This window comes from Cherax quadricarinatus, unplaced genomic scaffold (assembly GCF_038502225.1).
Source record: "Cherax quadricarinatus isolate ZL_2023a unplaced genomic scaffold, ASM3850222v1 Contig807, whole genome shotgun sequence".
In the NCBI taxonomy this organism is placed as follows: domain Eukaryota; kingdom Metazoa; phylum Arthropoda; class Malacostraca; order Decapoda; family Parastacidae; genus Cherax; species Cherax quadricarinatus.
Window position 1 is genome coordinate 1 of NW_027195833.1, and position 26,732 is coordinate 26,732.

The 26,732-nt window shown below is 43.2% G+C and overlaps 1 protein-coding gene and 2 long non-coding RNA genes across 4 annotated transcripts; 2 read left to right on the forward strand and 1 right to left on the reverse strand.

Annotated features, from left to right (window-relative positions):
* Positions 1-1,559: 1,559 nt before the first annotated feature.
* On the forward strand, positions 1,560-2,358 carry LOC138851503 (uncharacterized). The gene is made up of 3 exons (XR_011391255.1): positions 1,560-1,681; positions 2,129-2,289; positions 2,331-2,358. It is a non-coding gene; the product is annotated as an uncharacterized lncRNA (long non-coding RNA).
* A 97-nt stretch (positions 2,359-2,455) lies between these two features.
* Positions 2,456-2,719, forward strand: LOC138851504 (uncharacterized). Its single transcript, XR_011391256.1, has 2 exons — positions 2,456-2,570; positions 2,612-2,719. It is a non-coding gene; the product is annotated as an uncharacterized lncRNA (long non-coding RNA).
* A 3,167-nt stretch (positions 2,720-5,886) lies between these two features.
* Positions 5,887-23,532, reverse strand: LOC128697250 (SREBP regulating gene protein). Of its 2 annotated transcripts, none has more exons than XM_053788866.2 (4): positions 23,317-23,532; positions 17,403-17,553; positions 12,091-12,242; positions 5,887-9,301 (listed from the first exon to the last, which is right to left on the reverse strand). In XM_053788866.2, exons 1-4 carry the CDS (start codon positions 23,401-23,403, stop codon positions 9,101-9,103), a joined length of 591 nt encoding a protein of 196 aa, XP_053644841.1. In that variant the 5' UTR covers positions 23,404-23,532; the 3' UTR covers positions 5,887-9,100. The 2 variants fall into 2 exon arrangements, with proteins under 2 accessions (XP_053644841.1, XP_053644840.1); XM_053788865.2 differs by having other exon boundaries at positions 23,278-23,532.
* Positions 23,533-26,732: the final 3,200 nt, after the last annotated feature.

Genomic DNA, 26,732 nt, shown 5'->3' on the forward strand with positions numbered 1-26,732 from the left:
CGATTCCGTCAATCTTCAAGATCGATGAACTGAAAACATTGATTCCGAGACTGAATACATCATTTTCAGGGACTTAACACGTTGATTTCATGATTGATGTTCAGTTGGACTGAACACATCGACTCCAGACTGAGGGACTGACTACTTCAACTCCTCTTTTTCTACCATTCTTCATTGCATTTCTTTGTTTTTGACTGATGAAGCCACTGTATGCCAAAACTTTTCCACACGATCAATCATGCCTGAACAGTCCCAGGACCGATCATTTCACAATGAATAATAATAATAATAATAATAATAATAATAATAATAATAATAATACCTTTATTTCTACAAGTACATGTACAAGGTATACCAGTATATGTACAAGGTATACCAGTACATGTACAAGGTATACCAGTATATGTACAAGGTATACCAGTACATGTACAAGGTATACCAGTACATGTACAAGGTATACAAGTACATGTACAAGGTATACATGTACAAAGTATACCAGTACACGAACAAGGTATACAAGTACATGTACAAGGTATACAAGTACATCTACAAGGTATACAAGTACATGTACAAGGTATACCAGTACACGTACAAGGTATACCAGTACATGTACAAGGTATACCAGTATATGTACAAGGTATACCAGTACATGTACAAGGTATACCAGTACATGTACAAGGTATATAAGTATATGTACAAGGTATACAAGCACATGTACAAGGTATATAAGTATATGTACAAGGTATACAAGTACATGTACAAGGTATACCAGTACATGTACAAGGTATACAAGTACATGTACAAGGTATACCAGTACATGTACAAGGTATACAAGTACATGTACAAGGTATACAAGCACATGTACAAGGTATACAAGTACATGTACAAGGTATACAAGTACATGTACAAGGTATACCAGCACATGTACAAGGTATACAGACCATAGCTGACATCAGTGACATATTACTATATAGAAAGTCCCTTGTTATGCTGATCATTTCCCACAAATTATGTCAGTTTTGTCCCAGGATGCGACTCAGACATCTTGTGTTACCCTGTCAACACTAGTAATACTGAACCAGATCTCTACCACATTACCCCATCTATACAGTGCAATTTTCAGTAAAGGCAACTGAAAAAGACATTCAAAATTGAACGTTACATGGAAAGGCCATAGTATGTACTCTTAAATTTTGGCTCTACTTTTATAATGGTATTCACAAAAAAAAAATCACACTTCAAATTCAAATTTTTATTTCGTTTTTATGATGTATAATGATAATGTAGTTTACATGTAGTAAAACATTGTATATACAGCAGGTTAACTTCTGGGCTACTGTATGGCCCCATTATACAGCAGGATAACTTCTGGGCTACTGTAGGCCCCACTTATACAGCAGGTTAACTTCTGGGCTACTGTAGGGCCCACTTATACAGCAGGTTAACTTCTGGGCTACTGTAGGCCCCACTTATACAGCAGGTTAACTTCTGGGCTACTGTAAGGCCCCATTATACAGCAGGTTAACTTCTGGGCTACTGTATGGCCCCATTATACAGCAGGTTAACTTCTGGGCTACTGTAAGGCCCCACTTATACAGCAGGTTAAGTTCTGGGCTACTGTAGGGCCCACTTATACAGCAGGTTAAGTTCTGGGCTACTGTAGGCCCCACTTATACAGCAGGTTAAGTTCTGGGCTACTGTAAGGCCCCATTATACAGCAGGTTAACTTCTGGGTTACTGTAAGGCCCCACTTATACAGCAGGTTAAGTTCTGGGCTACTGTAAGGCCCCACTTATACAGCAGGTTAAGTTCTGGGCTACTGTAAGGCCCCACTTATACAGCAGGTTAACTTCTGGGCTACTGTAGGGCCCCATTATACAGCAGGTTAACTTCTGGGCTACTGTAAGGCCCCACTTATACAGCAGGTTAACTTCTGGGCTACTGTAAGGCCCTGCTTATACAGCAGGTTAACTTCTGGGCTACTGTAGGCCCTGCTTATACAGCAAGTTAACTTCCGGGCTACTGTAGGGCCCCATTATACAGCAGGTTAACTTCTGGGCTACTGTAAGGCCCTGCTTATACAGCAGGTTAACTTCCGGGCTACTGTAGGGCCCTGCTTATACAGCAGGTTAAGTTCTGGGCTACTGTAGGCCCCACTTATACAGCAGGTTAAGTTCTGGGCTACTGTAGGGCCCCACTTATACAGCAGGTTAAGTTCTGGGCTACTGTATGCCCCACTTATACAGCAGGTTAAGTTCTGGGCTACTGTAGGCCCCACTTATACAGCAGGTTAAGTTCTGGGCTACTGTAGGGCCCCACTTATACAGCAGGTTAAGTTCTGGGCTACTGTAGGCCCCACTTATACAGCAGGTTAAGTTCTGGGCTACTGTAGGGCCCACTTATACAGCAGGTTAAGTTCTGGGCTACTGTAGGCCCCACTTATACAGCAGGTTAAGTTCTGGGCTACTGCAGGCCCCACTTATACAGCAGGTTAAGTTCTGGGCTACTGTAGGCCCCACTTATACAGCAGGTTAAGTTCTGGGCTACTGTAGGCCCCACTTATACAGCAGGTTAAGTTCTGGGCTACTGTAGGGCCCCACTTATACAGCAGGTTAAGTTCTGGGCTACTGTAGGGCCCACTTATACAGCAGGTTAAGTTCTGGGCTACTGTAGGGCCCCACTTATACAGCAGGTTAAGTTCTGGGCTACTGTAGGGCCCCACTTATACAGCAGGTTAAGTTCTGGGCTACTGTAGGGCCCACTTATACAGCAGGTTAAGTTCTGGGCTACTGTAGGGCCCCACTTATACAGCAGGTTAAGTTCTGGGCTACTGCTGTAAAGTGAAACATAACTTTTCTTTTACTTTCAAATGCACAGAAAAGCCAGTAATGTTTACACTATCATATATTACATGAGCAATAGTTAGGCCTAAAAAATACAAATACAGTACACACATTACTTACCTTAAAATATTCTCATCCTCAGCTTATAGTGAGTAGTTTATCTGGAGAGTTTATCTGGAGAGAGTTCCGGGGGTCAACGCCCCCACGGCCCGGTCTGTGACCAGGCCTCCTTAGGTCAGTGTCCCAGGATGCGACCCACACCAGTCGACTAACACCCAGGTACCCATTTTACTGATGGTGAACATAGACAACAGGTGGAAAGAAACACGTCCAATGTTTCTACTCTGGCTGGGAATCGAACCCAGGCCCTCACCGTGTGAAGCGAGAGCGTTAACCACCAGGCCACCAGAGCCCCAAATATATTTATTGTAGAAACTCGGAATAAACGAAGAATGGCTATAACTGAAGACTGCTGTATTAGTGAAACACTGGAAAGTGAAGTGCTGTAAAGTGGGGTCCTCCTGTAAGTTGATTTAGTTATAGGTACACATAGTATGTACAGCTATTTTATGTAGTGTGATTTTTTTTCTGCAAATGTAATTGAAATCAAACATTCAAAATTAAACAGCATACACCATGGTCTTTTCAAATGTTATTCAATTTTGGATGAACTCTTTCAATCATATTTAACAAAATATTGCACTATAAAGACGAGTTTCATAACAGAGCAGCCTACAACGTTTTTCTAAAATTGTGGCCAACTTATACCCCCATACAAATTGTAAAATGCTCTGTATACTAAGCGGCTTTGTGTACCCACACGTAAATGTCATCCCTCTCTGAACAAACATTACATCATGTTGAAATAAATGATACAAACGTGCACAGTTATTTAGAGTTATGCCTACCAATAACCTGGTCAGTTCCCAACTTGACGAGGAGTCAAAGATAACAAAAGGTGACCACTCGGCCCTTGCTGCTGTATTTTGTACTAACTTGGTAGTTAAAATTACTTATGCTCCAGCAGTGGTACCTGTCAGTCAAATTTCACATAATGTATGTCTTAAACGGGACCTGTCAAACTTCACCTATGTGTCTTAAACGGGACCTCTCAAACTTCACCTACGTGTCTTAAATGGGACCTGTCAAACTTCACCTACGTGTCTTAAACGGGACCTGTCAAACTTCACCTACTTGTCTTAAATGGGACCTGTCAAACTTCACCTACGTGTCTTAAATGGGACCTGTCAAACTTCACCTACTTGTCTTAAATGGGACCTGTCAAACTTCACCTACGTGTCTTAAACGGGACCTGTCAAACTTCACCTACTTGTCTTAAATGGGACCTGTCAAACTTCACCTACGTGTCTTAAATGGGACCTCTCAAACTTCACCTACGTGTCTTAAATGGGACCTGTCAAACTTCACCTACATGTCTTAAACGGGACCTGTCAAACTTCACCTACGTGTCTTAAACGGGACCTGTCAAACTTCACCTACGTGTCTTAAACGGGACCTGTCAAACTTCACCTACTTGTCTTAAATGGGACCTGTCAAACTTCACCTACGTGTCTTAAATGGGACCTGTCAAACTTCACCTACGTGTCTTAAACGGGACCTGTCAAACTTCACCTACTTGTCTTAAATGGGACCTGTCAAACTTCACCTATGTGTCTTAAATGGGACCTGTCAAACTTCACCTACGTGTCTTAAACGGGACCTGTCAAACTTCACCTACGTGTCTTAAATGGGACCTGTCAAACTTCACCTACGTGTCTTAAACGGGACCTGTCAAACTTCACCTATGTGTCTTAAATGGGACCTGTCAAACTTCACCTACGTGTCTTAAACGGGACCTGTCAAACTTCACCTACGTGTCTTAAACGGGACCTGTCAAACTTCACCTATGTGTCTTAAATGGGACCTGTCAAACTTCACCTACGTGTCTTAAACAGGACCTGTCAAACTTCACCTACGTGTCTTAAATGGGACCTGTCAAACTTCACCTACATGTCTTAAACGGGACCTGTCAAACTTCACCTACGTGTCTTAAACGGGACCTGTCAAACTTCACCTACGTGTCTTAAACGGGACCTGTCAAACTTCACCTACGTGTCTTAAATGGGACCTGTCAAACTTCACCTACGTGTCTTAAACGGGACCTGTCAAACTTCACCTACGTGTCTTAAACGGGACCTATCAAACTTCACCTACGTGTCTTAAACGGGACCTGTCAAACTTCACCTACGTGTCTTAAACGGGACCTGTCAAACTTCACCTACATGTCTTAAACGGGACCTGTCAAACTTCACCTACGTGTCTTAAACGGGACCTGTCAAACTTCACCTACGTGTCTTAAACGGGACCTGTCAAACTTCACCTACGTGTCTTAAACGGGACCTGTCAAACTTCACCTACTTGTCTTAAACGGGACCTGTCAAACTTCACCTACGTGTCTTAAACGGGACCTGTCAAACTTCACCTATGTGTACTGTGTGTTTATTTTACTTATCTCATTTTTATACCTAGCAGTATTAAGCACTCATTATATGATAGTGTAAACATGTTACCGGGCATTTTAGATCATTCGACAATGAAAAATAAAGGCTCTTTCCTATTCGCTGGTGATTTTCGCTTGTCGTATAGGGTCACAAATTTTAGAGCCAAAAGTAACAAAAAAAGGCATAATGCCATGACTGGAACGATACACAAATAACCCGCATATAGAAGAGAGGAGCTTACGACGACGTTTCGGTCTGACTTGGACTTTGTAAATGGTCCAAGTCGGACCGAAACATCGTCGTAAGCTCCTCTCTTCTATGTGCGGGTTATTTGTGTTTAGAGCCAAACAAACTGGGCCCTCCTCTTCTTTCAATTTCCTTGGATCAAACCTAATTATCACCACATAGTCCATTCCCCATTTTAATCACTTTCCTCTGAACACATTAATCACGATAAAAAATTAAATCTGAAAATAATTTCATAAACCTTAACTTAGTGCTACTAATATATAGGATTTTTAAAGGTAACAACAAAAACAATATAAAATTCACAATAAAAATTATTCCTATTTGACTTTCGTACACAATAGTCGTCAATGTAAATAAAATTGACCATTACTGTACTGTGAAGTACATAAGCTCTCTGTTATAAAGCTCCTCTATAGGGTGTGATTTTTTGTACATTTGACTGAAAAAGCCCTTCCAAAATTAGCGTATATGATGGTACCTTGAGATACGAGCAGCTCCCATCTCGAACAATTTTGTAAGTGTATTTTTGGGGGTCTGAAACGGATTAATCTAATTTACAATATTCCTTATGGAAACAAATTTGTTCGTTATCGGCACTCGAACAGCCTCCTGGAATGAATTAAGCTCGTAACTCAAGGTACCACTATATAATGAACGTCCTTTCACGTGTTATTCAATTTCATATACGCTTTTTTTAATTGCATTTACAAAAAACTGTTGTGTATAGAGGAGAGTTATAATAGAGTTGACTGTAATATATAGGTTGGCTGACAGTGAGCACCAAAGCATATGCACAACTAAATCTCCACATCTGCAGTTACGCACGACACAGACAACATGCGCGTGTGTGTACGATTAGGGAGAGAAGCAAAGACCAGTATACCAAAAAGAGAAATTTCTTGTCTGGTTCTCTTCCTCTCTCTATCTCAAGGCAAGTGTTGAAGAGAAGTTTGTGTGATGCTTGTCAGAGAGAGAGAGAGAAAATGCTTTTAATTACAAAGAGAATCCCTCATTTGAGTCCTGATATCTTTGTATCCATTGATCCCTACAAAATAGGGGATGAAAGCAAGCCTTTATTGAACATGTCTTCAATGCTGTGATAAAGTCAGTTAACACTGAGGACTTCCTCTGGATCATCCACTCTGTTGGGTTAATAATTAAGGATAACCCGAGAAAGCCAGTGTGGCTTAGTTCTACATCTTTTCCCTCGGCTCAAACTGATAGATACTTGTAAAAAATATATAGACAGTTATGCTAGATAATGTGGAGATTTAGTATCTACATTTCTGTCAGAAAAGACATTTGTAAAATCTTACGCACTTGTTGTCCTGCTTGAAGAAGACAGTAGATTTAACAGCAGACTGCACTTTCCATCTTGCTTGAAGAAAATAACAGACATAACAGCACACTGCACTTTCCATCCTGTTTGAATAAGGTAGCAGACATAACAGCAGACACCACTGACAAATGCAGATTTTTAAAGATGACTCCCACACCAGCATAGTGTGGGATTCATCTGTAAGAACCTTGTGTTTGTGGTCACAGTGGAGCCCATGCTAACAGTGACAACCTAAACTTGCCCTCTATAATGGAATTATTTAAAAATAACTAAAATACTGACCTACAATGCTAAAAATTCTAAAAACTTATATGCTACAACAAAAATGTAAATACATGTTCTGTACTGGATACACCCAACTTATATTTCATGGCTATAGGGATTTCCAAGTACAACATCTAAGAGCTGTCGCTAAAACAAACATAAATACACTGAAATAAATTTCGTCGTATGAAAAACTGAGAAATTTTTCTTTGCATTATGAAAGACACTAGTATATAAGTTCTCTGTTATTTATACAATCTACAGACTTCATTTTTCATGAAGATTTTGCATGTCAACACTGGACAGTAAACAAAAATTTGTGTAATGATACGAGTCCAATACTTTGAAAATGCTTCTTTTTGATATCAGTATTTATTTGCTGTCTAGTTTGATTATAATACTTGGATTTTTTTTAATTCACTAGCAGTGTCCTGCCAAAGTATGGTGACCTGAAGACGACAACATAATTCCATCTTTGTAGGAGTGTGCTGACATCATAACCAAACCCTCTGACTATAACATTCCAACCCCTCTTTCAGAGTGCTGGCACTGTACTTCCCACCTCCAGGACTGTAATATTCCAACCCCCTCCAGAGTGCAGGAACTGTTCCCACCTCCAGGACTGTAATATTCCAACCCCCTCCAGAGTGCTGGCACTGTACTTCCCACCTCCAGGACTGTAATATTCCAACCCCCTCCAGAGTGCAGGAACTGTTCCCACCTCCAGGACTGTAATATTCCAACCCCCTCCAGAGTGCAGGAACTGTTCCCACCTCCAGGACTGTAATATTCCAACCCCCTCCAGAGTGCTGGCACTGTACTTCCCACCTCCAGGACTGTAATAGTCCAACCCCCTCCAGAGTACAGGAACTGTTCCCACCTCCAGGACTGTAATATTCCAACCCCCTCCAGAGTGCAGGAACTGTTCCCACCTCCAGGACTGTAATATTCCAACCCCCTCCAGAGTGCAGGAACTGTTCCCACCTCCAGGACTGTAATATTCCAACCCCCTCCAGAGTGCTGGCACTGTACTTCCCACCTCCAGGACTGTAATAGTCCAACCCCCTCCAGAGTACAGGAACTGTACTTCCCACCTCCAGGACTGTAACAGCCCCACTCCATCCTTCAGAGTACAGGAACTGTACTTCCCACCTCCAGGACTGTAACAGCCCCACTCCATCCTTCAGAGTACAGGAACTGTACTTCCCACCTCCAGGACTGTAACAGCCCCACTCCATCCTTCAGAGTACAGGAACTGTACTTCCCACCTCCAGGACTGTAATAGTCCAACCCCCTCCAGAGTGCAGGCACTGTACTTCCCACCTCCAGGACTGTAATATTCCAACCCCCTCCAGAGTGCTGGCACTGTACTTCCCACCTCCAGGACTGTAATAGTCCAACCCCCTCCAGAGTGCAGGCACTGTACTTCCCACCTCCAGGACTGTAATATTCCAACCCCCTCCAGAGTGCAGACACTACTTCCCACCTCCAGGACTGTAATATTCCAACCCCCTCCAGAGTACAGGAACTGTACTTCCCACCTCCAGGACTGTAACAGCCCCACTCCATCCTTCAGAGTGCAGGCACTGCTTTGAATATGTAGAAAATGGACTAATATGAAAACCAGTTATATATTAACTGCAAACACAAATTATCATGTGAGGTTTTGTGATTAAACTATGGAAAGCAGATTACAAATAATCAAGGCAAAAGGAAGCAATTATTAGACCCACAATATATTGTATTTCAACTGCACAAATTCTTATTTCCTGCGTAGCGTTTAGAGATTGGAAAAGTCGTCATACGTAGCAGCGATTGGGTGTTGAGTCTACGAATGCATAATAGGAAGCATATTCGAAATTACAAAATCCTAGAGCATTCTAGGTGTACAACCTCACTCTCCTTCACGTTTCATTGTTAGACAGTGGTGGGGGTCCCTGGCCATAACAGTGCTTGGCACGAGGGTCAATGTAGAGTGTCTCATGCTGCACTGATTGGCTGGAGGTACGGCACTTCACCAGACACAGCTCAAAGTGGTCAGACACCGAGGCATACAGTGGACTGTTCTCACTAATCTGCCCCAGCACTTTCTTCAGTAGGGATTTCTGAAAGGATGTAAATGTGATGAAACATACCCATAATAACACAACACAGGAGATAATAACAGAGAGGGAGTTTGTAGTACAGCCTCTCCTCACTTAACGACAGAGTTCCGTTCCTAAGACCACGTTGGTAAATGAATTTGTTGCTAAGCAAGGAGCATACTATAATGGTAGTGGGTTTGTGTCAACCATCTTTGATATTGTTCTAATGTCACCTTTGCACCATTTATAACATTTCTGGTATATTTTTAAATGTTTATGCAGCAGTGTACTGTATATTGTTGGTAAACAAGTACATCACTATATGGGGAGAGGCTGTATTCCATGTGTGGGATGTAACAAATTACATATTGAGGCAGGAACACAAGTGCACATATACATTTAAGGTGTACAGTACAACAAGATGAAGAATTAGATACATGTGCAACATCTGGGTATCTTGATCTGCAGATAATAACAAAAAAAAAGGCACAATACCATGACTGGAACAATACACAAATAACCCGCTCATAGAAGAGAGGAGCTTTTGACGACATTTCGGTCCGACTTGGACCATTTACAAAGTCACACTAACGAGAAGTGGAGCAGGACGGGTATATATAGGCAGGAGGAGGAGGAGGAGGAGGAGGAGGAGGAGGAGGAGGAGGAGGAGGAGAAGGAGGAGGAGGTGGTGGTGGTGGTGGCAGTGGTGGCGGCAGTGGCAGCGGTGGTGGCGGTGGTGGCGGTGGCGGCAGTGGCGGCGGTGGCGGCGGTGGCGGCGGCGGTGGCGGCGGTGGTGGCAGTGGTGGCGGTGGTGGAGGCGGCGGCGGTGGCGGCGGTGGTGGTGGTGGTGGTGGTGGTGGGTGGGGGGGGGGAATTAAGGAGGAGGAGGAGCCAATCAAATACAAAGAAAGGGGAGCACTGCAAGGGAGCTAGGTGCCCACAGAGGGAGAGCAAGAACACAGAGGTGGGGGATGAGGGGAAGTAATGAAATAAATAATGAAGGAACAGAAACACAAGACAGAAGAAAGAAAGACAACCCAGAAGAGAAAAGAAAAAGGGAGAGAGGAAAGGGGAAGAGGGAGAAGAAGAAAAAAGGAGGAATCAGGTTAAGTCACAGGTGTTCTGAAGTTTGGAGCATTTAGCAATGTAGTGGGAGAAGAAGGCATCTACAGAGACGAAGCCAAGACTAAGATTCATACAAGGAAAGTTGTCGTAAACTCCTCTCTTCTATGTGCGGGTTATTTGTGTATTGATCTGCAGATGTTTCACCATCCAGTGGCTTGTTTTGCAACATGTCAGGGCAACCCAAAAAGAAAGAAAAAACTTTCATCATTCAACACTTTCACCATCATTCATACAAAATCACTGTCTTCACAGAAACACTCAGATATGATAATTTAAATGTCACTCCAAATAACCAATATCCAAAACCTCTCCCAAACTCCCAAATTCAAGGACATAATGGGAAGACTGTAAAACCATATACAAAGATGAAGTAATCAGTCCCTCAGTCCTGGAGTTGGTGAAAATCACCACATTCTTGTACATAGTTCTACAGTCTTCATATTATGCCCTGGAATTTGCACTGATAAAGCCACTGGATAGCAAAATGTCTACAAATAAAGATACCCAGATGTTGTACATGTGTCTAATTCTTCAACAAGTATGCATACAGAATAAACCATACCCCGGCCGGGATTGAACCCGCGGTCAGAGAGTATCAAAACTCTAGCCCGTCGCGTTTGTTTGCAATCGTGTCATTACGATTTCATGAGTCATGCATACAGAATGGTCAACAGTACTACCAGTGTGAGACTACTACAACCTGCATTCCCACCTCATGAGACGAAAAGAGCACAAATACAGTGGAGCCTCGAATTTTATCATGCCTTTTCTGTATGTAAAACTATAGTTATTCTCTATAAAATATATTTTTTGTTAATATTTCCCATAAGAAATAATGTAAATCCAATTAATCCATTCCAGACACCCACAAATATTAACAAAAAATACATTTTTTAGAGAATAACCGTAGTTTTACATTTGGGAAAGGGATGAAATTCAAGAGTCCACTGTATATCACAAAACCAACAATGTAAAATGAGCACGTAATGAAGCAGTCACTATCCACCTCCCCTAAACTATAGAACAAAATAACAGAATGTACAGTAGCAACCCTCATATCTGCGGATTTGCTTTCCGTAGATTCAGTTATCCACAATTTACCGTGGTCTATAAATAAGCCTTAATTTTGCTTAATAATGGCCCTAAAGCAATGATACTCGCATTTCTGCAAAGCCTAAGAGAAGCCAAGAAATGCTTCCCATCAGTGAAGAAATGCTAATTCTCAACTTAATACAACAAGAAGAAAAAATTGTATGCTAAAGTTGCCAAGATGTATGGCAAAAATGAATCTGCCATTTCTGAGGTGTAATAATGTACAGTGGACCCCCGGTTTACGATCAGCTCCCAATGCGACCAATTATGTAAGTGTATTTATGTAAGTGCGTTTGTATGTGTATGTTTGGGGGTCTGAAATGGACTAATCTAATTCACAATATTCCTTATGGGAACAAATTCGGTCAGTACTGGCACCTGAACATACTTCTGGGATGAAATAATATCGTAAACCGGGGGTCCACTGTATTTTATTATCATTTAATGAAGTATAATAATGTTATAGATTTTTATTATCACATCAGTCATTTCCCACCAAGACACGGTGGCATCTGTACTCGGTTTTATCTGCTGCTTAACACTTAGTACACTGTAATTCATCACTTATAACCAGAAAATGCATTTTGACTCACCTTATCAGGATGAAGGCAACAGGACACGCAATACTCATAGATGGCGCAGCACCCATGAGCGTTGCATGTGTCACATGCATAGCGACGTGTCGTATCCACCGCAATATTGCAACACCCGCTGCTCAAACGATCCACTCGATGGCACACATAGCCTGAAAAAAATTCTTCTATGAGATTTTCTTAGACATTGTATCCTCTTAGATTATTACAATAGCCTCTCCTCACTTAATGATGGAGTTCTGTTCCTAAGACCACGTCGGTAAACAAATTCGTCACTAAGCAAGGAGCATACTATAATTACCTGGAGTATACCTGGAGAGGGTTTCGGGGGTCAATGCCCCCTGGTTGATCAGTGCCTGATCAACCAGGCTGTTACTGTTGGCCGCACACAACCCGGTCATACTAATCAGACAGCCTGTCGTAAGTCCGATCATTGATAAACGAGTATGTTGCTAAGTGAGGAGAGATTGTATATTCATGAGGAAGTTCTAAACCCATAGGGGGTCTTACAGCACCTGGGGAAATGGGATACCTTTTATACCTCTGATGAGTTCGAAGAGTTTTCTACTCCAGGAGCCCGGCCATGGACCAGGCTCGTCAAACAGGCTGTTGCTGCTGGTAGCCTAGGTGGGTATGAACCTTGTTACACTTCGGATGTAATGAAAGTGTGAACAGCACCTTAACACACATACCAGGGGTCGGCAAACTGCGGCCCATGGGCCGCATGTGGTGCACAGAAACTTCAAATACAGTAGGACTCCATATCCATGGGTCTGATACACACGATTTCTGTTATCCGTGGTTTACTATAACCCAAGAATAACCCTTAATTTTTGCATAATAATGGCCTCAAAGTGCAGAAGTAGTGATGGTGTGATTGTGGAAGTTCTTCAAAGACTAAGACAAGCTGTGAAGTGTTTCCCATCAGTGAAAAAGCGACAGTTCTCCACTTATTGTGCATAATTTATCAATTGAACTTTATAATAGGCATGTATGCAAACGAAAAATGACACATACATAGGGTTGGCTACTATCCACGGCAGATCCTGGAAACATCCCCTGTGGATAAGGGGAACTACTGTATTTATAAATAGTAAAAATAACATTAAACTCCCATTTTCAGTCACTTCAGTCTCTTATTCATTTACATTTATTTATAAGACCGATTTTGTTCTTCGACCTGCAAAAAATGTGTCGAATACTGTATATGATGTGGCAGCTGTGGAGAAGGTTGGACACCCGACTTACACTTTCTTGGCTATCTTGCTACCGCACCTTCGTTGTAACACCTTTATATGCACCTACCATCTGACTTGCGACCTGCTCGACATACGACCACTCGACTTACGACCGTGTCTTGTATGCCAAATTTCTGGGAAATAAACAACTGTTTGTGATGTACACAGTGTTTATCCTAAACCTTACAATATAAAATACAGTACTAACAGCATAAAAAGTTAAGTAAAAAATGAAATACCAAAATAAAACAATAAAATAAAATCATTACAAAAATGTGATGTTGATATTCAGTAGTGAGGTTTGACTTACGTCCATTTTGACTTACAACCAGTTGGTCGGAACCAAGCTCGGTCGTAAGTCAGATGGTAGGTGTAATGTACTTCAGGAATATGAAATAAAATCCACTGGGTAAATTGAGTCACAAATAACAAAGTCCAGTGGTTGATTACAGAATTATCCATTGTTGTTACAATCACAGTAAAACAATCTCTTAAAGAACAAGAAGACATAATACCGAAACTGGCACAATACACAAATAACTTGCACATGAGAAAGAAGCTTTTGAGGCTGTGTGTGTCCAATTTGGACCATTTACAAGTCACAGTGTAACTTGTAAGTGGTTCAAATTGGACAAAAACAGCCTCATAAGCTTCTTTCTCATGTGCAAGTTACTTGTGTAAAACATTCTCTCCTTTAACCTCCATAACTTCCATTACTGACCATCCAATCTCCATTATCCTGTCCATCCAATCTCAATTATTCTGCTCTACTGGGGATCTACTGTAATCCACTAATCACTGTATATATATATTGTAAGTCCTTGACTTACAAACAAATTGGAGACCTCATGAATTGTGTATAATATTCATAATACAGGAAATCTTCAACTTAGGAACATGTTGGGGACCTTCTGGGTTTGGGTCGGCCTAGGAAAGGTTGAAGGGAGGGGGTAAATGAGGTTTTGTGTGAGAGGGGCTTGGACTTCCAGCAAGCATGTGTGTGTGTGGTAAATAGGAGCAAATGGAGACAAATGGTTTTTAGGACTTGACGTGCTGTTGGAGTGTGAACAAGGTAACATTTATGAAGGATTCAGGGAAACCGGCAGGCCGGACTTGAGTCCTGGAGATGGGAAGTACAGTGTCTGCACTCTGAAGGAGGGGTGTTAATGTTGCAGTTTTGTAACTGTAGTGCAAGTGCACCTCTGGCAAGACAGTGACAGAGTGAATGATGGTGAAAGTTTTTCTTTTTCTGGGCCACCCTGCCTTGGTGGGGAACGACCGATGTGTTAATAAAATAAATGAAAATACACAATAATGATATAATGTCATAATAGACAATGCAGAAGCCTCTTAACAAGTTTGTAAGTCAGGGACTTACTGTACTAAGCTAGCTGTGTTTGCAGGGAATAACACTTGCTTCTGACCCCCCCCATCTCTTAGTCTACCTGGTCTCAGACCGACCCATGGGGGCGATGACCCCTGAAACCCTCTCCAGGTATACCTTAACCCAGGTTTACCTGGTTCTGGTCTCACAGGTGCTATTGTACCCGCTCTGGAAGATCAGCATGTTTCTTCAGTCACTAGGAGTTTAGTGCCAGAAAATTAATTTTGATGCTGGACGCTTTGCTTCCTCTATTTATTCTTGTATCACTTGTAATAGTAACATCATGTTCACAGTAGCAACACTCCAGAACTTGCCTTTCCTTTCTTTTATCACTTGTAATAGTAACATCATGTTCACAGTAGCAAATGCAACACTCCAGAACTTGCTTTTCCTTTCTTTCACAGTACATCAAAGGTTAGAATACCACTGTCTGCAATGGTATACCATTAGGAGATGGGAGAGATAAGATTTTGTTGGGATTTTTAGCCCAGAGGGTTAGCCAGCCAGGGTACCCTGGGTAGGGAGTGTTAGCCACCCAGGGTAGGGAGTGTTAGCCACCCAGGGTAGGGAGTGTTAGCCACCCAGGGTAGGGAGTGTTAGCCACCCAGGGTAGGGAGTGTTAGCCACCCAGGGTAGGGAGTGTTAGCCACCCAGGGTAGGGAGTGTTAGCCACCCAGGGTAGGGAGTGTTAGCCACCCAGGGTAGGGAGTGTTAGCCACCCAGGATAACCCAGGGTAGGGAGGGTTAACCACCCAGGATAACCCAGGGGAGGGTTGGTTAGCCACCCAGGGTAAGGAGGGTTAGCCACCCAGGATAACCCAGGGGAGGGTGGGTTAGCCACCCAGGGTAACCCAGGGTAGGGTGGGTTAGCCACCCAGGATAACCCAGAATAGGGAAGGTTAGCCACCCAGGATAACCCAAGTAAGTCAGTACATCACCGAGGACTGTCCAATTTCCATTGTGATCCTTCAATCTTGTCCCCCAGGATGCCACCCACACCAGTCAACTAACACCCAGGTACCTACTTACTGCTAGGTGAACAGTGACAGCAGGTGTAAGGTTACTAACACCCAGGTACCTACTTACTGCTTGGTGAACAGTGACAACCAGTGTAAGGAAACACACTCAATGTTTCCACCCAGGCAGGGATTGAACCCCAGACACTCAGTGTGTGAGGCGAGAGCGCTGCCTACCAGGCCACGGGGCACCTAGTAAGTACAGTCGGTGAGTGAAGAAGATTTTCCAACAGAAGGGATGAAGGACACAATTTACAAGTGCACTGGCATCAAGCGAGTGGCTGACGGATTCACAAAATCGTAATAACACGACAATTGTAAACAAATCACAGAACGTGAGTTTTAGAACTCTCTTGCCATACCTGGAGTATACCTGGAGTATACCTGTAGTATACCTGGAGTATACCTGCAGTATACCTGTAGTATACTTGAAGGGTGTTTCGGGGGTCAATGCCCCCGTGGCCCAGTTCATGACCAGACCTCGCGGTGGATCAGGACCTGATCAATCAGGCTGTTACTGATGTCTAAAAGATTATGAACTAACATTAACCCTTTGACTGTCGCAACCCCCAATCCTGAGGTGTCTCCTGGTGTTGCAAAATTTAAAAAAAAAAAATTATTTTTTCTTATGAAATGATAGAGAATCTTTTCCCGATTGTATTGACACCAAAAAAAACGAAATTTGATGGAAAACTGATGGAATTATGCTCTCGCGAAGTTAGCGACCTCGGCGATATTTACAAATCGGCGATTTCACCCACTTTGAGCCCTATTTTCGGCTAATTCCATTGTTCCAGTCGACCAAACTCATAGCTATCCCTTTAGAACTCCATTTTTTCTATCGATTGAGTACAAGAAACTGCCCATTTACCGATGTCAACTACCCAATAATGTGGTCCGAAATTTGCAATTTGGCCAATTTCACGAAAATTAAAAAATATGACAATTTCAAAATGAGGTCCAGAATGAACAATGCAGACATTCCTGGCTCTAAAATAACATTTTCTTTGTTCATCAGTCATGTCTCCAGGCCCCTCTGATATTACTCTTGCTTTCTATTTTGAATTTTTATTCAAACAAAAAATAGAAGACTTACTGTTATGCAGACTACTGCAATACTGTAATAATTGTACAAATAATGTCAACCCATTCATGACTGCATATTAGAATGGCTAGTTGGACATTTATTGGACAATGGCATCATTTGTTTACTTTTGAACATTGGCAAAAATCAAACATTTCCCCTACTTTGAGCTCCACTTCCAGGTTCTTTTTATAGTAAAATCAATCAAAATCACCTCTACTTCTATAATATGTTTTCCATTCTATCAAATGAGACCAAGAAAATGAGAATACAACCATAAATACTATACGAAAATAGACCACAAATTCGGCATTTTAATTAAAAAAAATGGTCGGAGTTTTTTTTCTCATTATGCACTGCGTGCTGCAGGATTTTTTTTATATGGTGCACACTGACCACACAGACCCATTCTCTCACATGTAGGCCTACCAGCTTTCTCCTGCTTGATCTGAAGCCGCTAGAATTTATGAGTATATATACGTCAAACACGGTATCTCGTAAGACGTATGTATACGGCCGCGACAGTCAAAGGGTTAAGGCAGACTATTAACTTGCTTCAAAATGAAATACCAAACCTGACCTTGTCTCACCTTGATCATCAGCCAGGAGTACCTTCCCCTGGACAGAGTTTCTGCAGGTCGTGACCTTGTCGTTGGATGTGCCGTTGGCGGAATCGGGACCCCAGTGAAATTCGACCCTTCCTGCGACTTCCGCCTCACTCTCAATGGGGCTACTTGTGTTCTGTGGATTTTAAATATTACTAGAATCCAGACCCTAAGAACAATTTTCTGCTCGAGAAACAAGACTCTGGGCACGAGAATGGTTTAGTGGATTTATTTTTGTATACTGCACGAAATCTGGGAAGTGATGCAGGACTTGACTTACGATGCTTTGACAAGTCCATAACTTGTATTCATTTATTTAGTTTTCAATACTTGTATTTAGTTAGTTATAGTAATTATTTATTTATTTACTTATTCAGCGGCAGTAGTTATTTATTCAGCATACATTCATATTTGACTTACGACATTTTAAATGTAACATCACTGTAAGTCGAGGAGCGCCTGTACACAGGAAGGAATGTGGTTGATGCAAACATTCTAAATACACAATAATACAGCTTTTCCTCACTTAACTCGTAAACGGTCCAAGCAGATCTACATTCACATGAGTAGTGCTCCAAAAGTAGATCTACCTTTTTTTTTTACATATTTTCAAATACAGTGGACCCCCGCATAACGCTATTAATCCGTTCCTGAGAGCTCAATGTTATGTGAAATTATTGTTACGCGAATTAATTTTCCCCATAAGAAATAACGGAAATCAAATTAATCCGTGCAAGACACCCAAACGTATGAAAAAAAAAAAATTACCACATGAAATATTAATTTTAATACACATAAACTTAAGAAAACATGCACAGTTACATGACACTTACCTTTATTGAAGATGTGGTGATGATTGATGAGATGGGAGGAGGGGAGACTGGATGGTTTTAGTGTTTAGAAGGGGAATCCCCTTCCATTAGGACTTGAGGTAGCAAGTCCTTTTCCGGGGTTACTTCCCTTCTTCTTTTAATGCCAATAGGACCAGCTTCAGAGTCACTGGACTTCTGTCGCACAACATATCTGTCCATAGTGGCCTGTACCTCTCGTTCCTTTATGACTTTCCTAAAGTGTTTCACAACATTGTCAGTGTAATAGTCACCAGCACGGCTTGCAATAGCTGTGTGAGGATGATTTTCATCCATGAAGGTTTGCACTTCAAGCCACTTTGCACAGATTTCCTTAATCTTTGTAGTAGGCAATTTCTTCAATTTCTCTCTCCCCTCCTCTGAACCAGTTTCCCCAGGTCTGGCCTCTTGCTCTTGAAGTTGATCTAGGAGCTCATCAGTGGTTAGTTCTTCATTGTCCTCCTCCACCAACTCTTCCTCATCCTCCCCACTAACCTCCAACCCCTAGGACTTCCCCAATGCCACAATGGATTCCTCAACTGGCATAGGATTCTCAGGATTAGCCTCAAATCCTTCAAAATCCCTTTGGTCTACACATTCTGGCCACAGTTTCTTCCAAGCAGAGTTCAAGGTCCTCTTAGTCACTCCCTCCCAAGCCTTACCTATAAGGTTTACACAATTGAGAATATTAAAGTGCTCTCTCCAAAACTCTCTTAGAGTCAGCTGAGTTTCTGAGGTCACTACAAAGTACCTACCTTTCAAACAGAACTTTTGTGTACAGTTTTTTGAAGTTTGCAATAACCTGCTGGTCCATGGGCTGCAGGAGAGGAGTGGTATTAGGAGGCAAAAACTTCACCTTAATGAAGCTCATGTCCCCATAAAGTCACTCTGCCATGTCTGTAGGATGACCAGGGGCATTGTCTAACACCAGGAGGCACTTAAGGTCTAATTTCTTTTCAGTTAGGTAATTTTTCACAGTAGGGGCAAATGCTTGGTGTAACCAGTCATAGAAAAAGTCCCTAGTGACCCATGCCTTACTGTTTGCCCTCCACAGCACACACAAATTAGCCTTGAGGACATTCTTTTGCCTGAACACTCTGGGAGTTTCAGAGTGATACACCAATAAAGGCTTCACTTTGCAATCACCACTAGCATTGGCACACATGAGAAGAGTAAGCCTGTCTTTCATAGGCTTATGTCCAGGGAGTGCCTTTTCCTCCTGAGTAGTGTAGGTCCTGCTTGGCATTTTCTTCCAAAACAGGCCTGTTTCATCACAATTAAACACTTGTTCAGGTTTCAGTCCTTCACTGTCTATGTACTCCTTGAATTCCTGCACATATTTTTCAGCTGCTTTGTGGTCCGAACTGGCAGCCTCACCATGCCTTATCACACTATGTATGCCACTACGCCTCTTAAATCTCTCAAACCAACCTTTGCTGGCCTTAAATTCACTCGCATCACCACTAGTTGCTGGCATTTTTCTAATTAAATCCTCGTGCAACTTCCTAGCCTTTTCAATTATGATCGCTTGAGAGATGCTATCTCTTGCTATCTGTTTTTCATTTATCCACACCAATAACAGTCTCTCAACATCTTCTATCACTTGCGATCTCTGTTTCGAAAGCACAGTTAAACCTTTGGCAAGAACAGCTTCCTTGATTGCCGTTCTCTTGGACACAATAGAAGCGATGGTTGACTGGGGTTTACTATACAACCTGGCCAGCTCGGAGACACGCACTCCACTTTCATACTTAGCAATGATCTCTTTCTTCATCTCCATAGTAATTCTCACCCTTATTCCTGTAGGGTTGGCACTAGAAGCTTTCTTGGGGCCCATGGTCACTTATTTTTCAGGTGAAATCACTATAAAAAGGCTGTAATAATACAAAATGTTCCGATTGTATACTTGAATGTTACCGCGGAGGCTGGCTTGTAAACAATGCCACTGGTAGAACAAATGAGGCTGGCTCAGGCCGCATGGACGTGTCTCGGATGAATCGAGTTGAGCGAATTTTTTAGCACTATGCGAGGCAAAATTTTAGCGAGAAAATGTATCGCTATGCGGATTTAGCACTATGCGATGCCAACGTTATGCGGGGGTCCACTGTATAACAAAAAACAAAGTAGATCAAAGTTATCTACACATTTTCAAATGTAAAAAAAAAAAAAAATCTACTTTTTTTACATACTTTCAAATATTGAAAAAACGTATATATACGTTTGGACCGTTTACGGGTTAACTATGGAATTCCATTCCTAAGACCTCGTCGGTAACCAAATTTGTCGCTAAGCAAGGAGCATACTATAATGGCAGTGGGTTTGTGTCAACCATCTTTGATATTGTTTTAATGTCACCTTTGCACCGTTTATAACATTTCTGGTATATTTTTAAATGTTTATACGGCAGTGTACTGTATATTGTAATAAATAGAATTGAGGAAATCAGCTCTAATATACATTATTTAGGTATGCATACTGGTCAGAGAGCCCGTCGTAAGTCCGAGTCGTTGGTAAACGAGTATGTCACTAAGTGAGGAGAGACTGTACATACTTGGGATCAGATGATACCAGATTTTTTACTAATACTGATACTGATGCTGGATTTTAAGGTGCTACCAATACCATCACAATTAGCTGATATCCACCGATACTGTAATGGTACACTCAAAATTGGCCAACACCGATACTCAGCATCAGCCCGCTACTGATACCATCAAAATTAACTGATACAAATACCTTGGCACACCCCAAATACATACACATAAAAATAAAACTTATAAATAAATCTATAATGGTAAAAAATATAAAATATTACCGAAACTGACGTTTTATTTTTTATTTTTTAATAACACATTGGCAACCACGGCAGGGTGGGACGAAAAAGGAAAACTTTCATTATTCACTCCATCACTGTCTTGCCAGAGATGTGCTTTACACTACAGTTATAAAACTGCAACATTAACACCCCTCCTTCAGAGTGCAGGCACTGTACTTCCCATCTCCAGGACTCAAGTCCGGCCTGCCGGTTTCCCTGAACCCCTTCATAAATGTTACTTTCCTCACACTCCAACAGCACGTTAAGTCCGAAAAACCATTTGTCTCCATTCACTCCTAACACACTCACACACACTTGCTGGAAGTCCAAGCCCCTCGCAGGCAAAACCTGCTTTACCCCCTCCCTCCAACCTCTACCCCGCCTTCCCACCACTACAGATTTATACGCTCTCAAAGTCATTCTGTTTCGTTCCATTCTCTCTACATGTCTGAACCACCTCAACAACCCTTCCTCAGCCCTCTGGACAACAGTTTTAGTGATCCCTCACCTCCTCCTAACTACCAAACTACAAATTATCAGCATAATATCCACACCAGACGTTGCCGTCAGACACAACATCTACACCAGACGTTGCCGTCGGACACAACATCCACACCAGACGTTGCCGTCAGACACAACATCCACACCAGACGTTGCCGTCAGACACAACATCCACACCAGACGTTGCCGTCAGACACAACATCCACACCAGACGTTGCCGTCAGACACAACATCTGTGTTATATCTTGGAAATTGGTCATCCTGCGTTATTTAACTATTTTAAGAGAATATGATCATCACTTAATATTATAGCGCGAAAGTCCCCGTTTATAGCTAAAATAGTGACTTTCGGCATTATATTATTATCTGTTAATATATAAAAAATACCATGGTATTATCACTATTATTTTATTATTATTATTATTAGGTAGGATTATTATGTGTATAGAGCATAAGTCTCGGAACCATCCGGTGAATTGTTCAATTGTTTATGTCCGGCTGACTGACGTTTGGGTCAGGTGATCCAACCTGATGACGGGTCAACAGACTGGCAGGTAGTCAGTCCGCTCACTGCTCTAGCCTTGACAACTGATCGTATATTGGTTCTCTCTTACGGTGTACAGTTTAAATGGGTTTGAGAATTAGACTCTAGAGCTGACTCAGTTTGTTCCTCATTGCTCTGAAGATTTTCATATTTACATTCTTGGTCAGTTCAGTAATCCATAGAGATACGTCTTCTCAGACAAACTCTTGCTTTCTACTTCCTTTACGGCCGGATTCACAAGTCTTGTTAAATCTTGTACATTTTGTAGTTTGAGTTTACGCAGTCTTGTTAAGACAAAGACGTAAATGTTAGTGAAGACTTAATTACACGAAGAAAAATTAATCTTCCTTATTAATGTGATATTTCCATGATTTTGAACTAAATATATATGGTAAATTTATTGTACTAAGTATTAAGTTACATTAACTACAGAGAGAAGATAAAGTATTGTATTTAAATACTTTAATAAATTTGAATATTATTCTATGGAGTTTCTCAGTTGAAATTATTTCCCCAAGACTCTAAAATACCTTTAAGTATCTCTGATCCAAAATCTCGTTGCCTATGAAGAAAATAGTAACAGACCATATTCTGAAGTTCTTTATAAAATTTCTTATTCGCAACAATCTACGGTGCCTCCAGCCTTCTCCTTGTTACAACATTCATCACGTATTCTTCACATATAACAGCAGCGGTATAATTATACTCTCATATATTCCCATCGTTGCGTCCATGGACAACGTTCGTCGTCACCGCAGACATCTCGGTGATCCCCCGTCTTTAGTTATATTATTAATTTCTTCTTTCATACATCATCTGCTGACACCTCCACTTATTATTATTATTATTATTATTATTATTATAGTTAATATTATCATTGTTTTAGTGTTGTTTCATTATTGTTAATATTAATATTATTTTTATTATTATTATTATTAACCAGTATTATTATTGTTTTTATTATCATTGTTATTATAATTATTATTATTAATGACAAGAGCGCTAAACCCGTAAGTTGATATAGAACAGTAGTGATGGGAAGTATCAGTTCTAACACCTTGGATGAGGATCCCTGCATGAAGGTCACCCCCCCGGCTGCCCTCCAATAATAATAATGATGATGATAATAATAATAATAATAATAATAATTACCTGAGACCAGAGAGAGAGAGAACAGTAGAGGAGACCCACCAGGAAGACCACCGTCAGAACCACCTTATTTCTGAGTATCCTCATGATCCTGGCGGTGATCATGGCGTCATGGGTGACGTCTATCATGATCCACCATCAACCCGCCCATTATCACCCACTACACGCCCATTATAACACCAAACATGACACAAGATTGTGGTGTGGGTGTAGACCAGAGTTACGACGCTGAGTCTGACGACGCCATCTTTGTTTACATCTCTCACCCCCCCACCCCCACCCCAACCCCCACCCCCACCCCCGACCCACAAGTTACCCCCCTCCCTCCCACCTAGATGCTCTCCCCACCCACATGTTCCCCCCTCCCTCCCACCTAGATGCTCTCCCCACCCACATGTTCCCCCCTCCCTCCCACCTAGATGCTCTCCCCACCCACATGTTCCCCCTCCCTCCAACCTAGATGCTCTCCCCACCCACATGTTCCCCCCTCCCTCCCACCTAGATGCTCTCCCCACCCACATGTTCCCCCCTCCCTCCCACCTAGATGCTCTCCCCACCCACATGTTCCCCCCTCCCTCCCACCTAGATGCTCTCCCCACCCACATGTTCCCCCTCCCTCCAACCTAGATGCTCTCCCCACCCACAAGTTACCCCCCTCCCTCCCACCTAGATGCTCTCCCCACCCACATGTTCCCCCTCCCTCCCACCTAGATGCTCTCCCCACCCACATGTTACCCCCTCCCTCCCACCTAGATGCTCTCCCCACCCACATGTTCCCCCCTCCCTCCCACCTAGATGCTCTCCCCACCCACATGTTCCCCCTCCCTCCCACCTAGATGCTCTCCCCACCCACATGTTACCCCCTCCCTCCCACCTAGATGCTCTCCCCACCCACATGTTCCCCCCTCCCTCCCACCTAGATGCTCTCCCCACCCACATGTTCCCCTCTCCCTCCCACCCATATGTTCCCCCTCCCTCCCACCTAGATGCTCTCCCCACCCACATGTTCCCCCTCCCTCCCACCTAGATGCTCTCCCCACCCACATGTTCCCCCCTCCTTCCCACCCATATGCTCCCCCTCCCACCTAGATGCTTTTCCCACCCACATGTTCCCCCTCCCTCCCACCCATATGTTCCCCCTCCCTCCCACCTAGATGCTCTCCCCACTCACATGTTCTCCCCCTCCCACCCGTTATTCTACCCCACTCACCCGTTGTTCTCCTCGCCCACCCATTATTAACACCGCCCACCCATTATTCTCCAAACCCACCTTTCTCCCCACCCACCCATTATTCTCCATACCCACCTGTTATTCTCCCCACCCACCCATGAGTCACCCCACCAGTCATTCCCCCACCCACATGTTATTCTCCCTCACCCACCCGTCATTCCCCAACCCACATGTTATTTTCTCCAATCACTCCCCAACCCACCCGTTTTCTCCCCCACCTGTTATTTACCTCTACCCACCTGTTATTCTCTCCACCCATCCATTATTCCTCACCCACCTATACCTGGAGTATACCTGGAGGGTGTCTCGTGGGTCGCCGCCCCCTCGGCCCGGTCTATGACCAAGCCTGGTGGTGGATCAGGTCTTGATCAACAAGGCTGTTACTGTGGGATGCACGTACACCAAAGTAGGAACCACAGCCCGGCTAGTCAGGTAGTGACTGTGCCTGTCCAGCTCCCTCTTGAAGACAACCAGGAGACTTGAAGACAACCAGGAGACTTGAAGACAACCAGGGGTCTTGAAGACAACCAGGCGTCTTGAAGACAACCAGGAGACTTGAAGACAACCAGGAGACTTGAAAACAACCAGGGGTCTTGAAGACAACCAGGGGTCTTGAAGACAACCAGGAGACTTGAAGACAACCAGGGGTCTTGAAGACAATCAGGGGTCTTGAAGACAACCAGGGGTCTTGAAGACAACCAGGGGTCTTGAAGACAACCAGGGGTCTTGAAGACAGTCAGGGGTCTTGAAGACAACCAGGGGTCTTGAAGACAACCAGGGGTCTTGAAGACAACCAGGGGTTTTGAAGACAGCCAGAGGTCTTGAAGACAGTCAGGGGTCTTGAAGATAACCAGGGGTCTTGAAGACAGCCAGAGGTCTTGAAGACAGTCAGGGGTCTTGAAGACAACCAGGGGTCTTGAAGACAACCAAGGGTCTTGAAGACAACCAGGAGTCTTGAAGACAGTCAGGGGTCTTGAAGACAACCAGGAGACGTGAAGACAACCAGGGGTCTTGAACACAACCAGGGGTCTTGAAGACAGTCAGGGGTCTTGAAGACAACCAGGGGTCTTGAAGACAACCAGGGGTATTGAAGACAACCAGGGGTCTTGAAGACAGCCAGAGGTCTTGAAGACAGTCAGGGGTCTTGAAGACAACCAAAGGTCTTGAAGACAGCCAGAGGTCTTGAAGACAGTCAGGGGTCTTGAAGACAACCAGGGGTCTTGAAGACAGCCAGAGGTCTTGAAGACAGTCAGGGTCTTGAAGACAACCAGGGGTCTTGAAGACAACCAGGAGTCTTGAAGACAGTCAGGGGTTTTGAAGACAACCAGGGGTCTTGAAGACAACCAGGAGTCTTGAAGACAGTCAGGGGTCTTGAAGACAACCAGGGGTCTTGAAGACAACCAGGGGTCTTGAAGACAACCAGGGGTCTTGAAGACAACCAGGAGTCTTGAAGACAGTCAGGGGTCTTGAAGACAACCAGGGGTCTTGAAGACAACCAGGAGTCTTGAAGACAGTCAGGGGTCTTGAAGACAACCAGGGGTCTTGAAGACAACCAGGAGTCTTGAAGACAGTCAGGGGTCGTGAAGACAACCAGGGGTCTTGAAGACAACCAGGGGTCTTGAAGACAACCAGGAGACTTGAAGACAACCAGGAGACTTGAAGACAACCAGGGGTCTTGAAGACAACCAGGGGTCTTGAAGACAACCAGGGGTCTTGAAGACAACCAGGGGTCTTGAAGACAATCAGGGGTCTTGAAGACAACCAGGGGTCTTGAAGACAACCAGGGGTCTTGAAGACAACCAGGGGTCTTGAAGACAGTCAGGGGTCTTGAAGACAACCAGGGGTCTTGAAGACAACCAGGGGTCTTCAAGACAACCAGGGGTCTTGAAGACAGCCAGAGGTCTTGAAGACAGTCAGGGGTCTTGAAGATAACCAGGGGTCTTGAAGACAGCCAGAGGTCTTGAAGACAGTCAGGGGTCTTGAAGACAACCAGGGGTCTTGAAGACAACCAAGGGTCTTGAAGACAACCAGGAGTCTTGAAGACAGTCAGGGGTCTTGAAGACAACCAGGAGACGTGAAGACAACCAGGGGTCTTGAACACAACCAGGGGTCTTGAAGACAGTCAGGGGTCTTGAAGACAACCAGGGGTCTTGAAGACAACCAGGGGTATTGAAGACAACCAGGGGTCTTGAAGACAGCCAGAGGTCTTGAAGACAGTCAGGGGTCT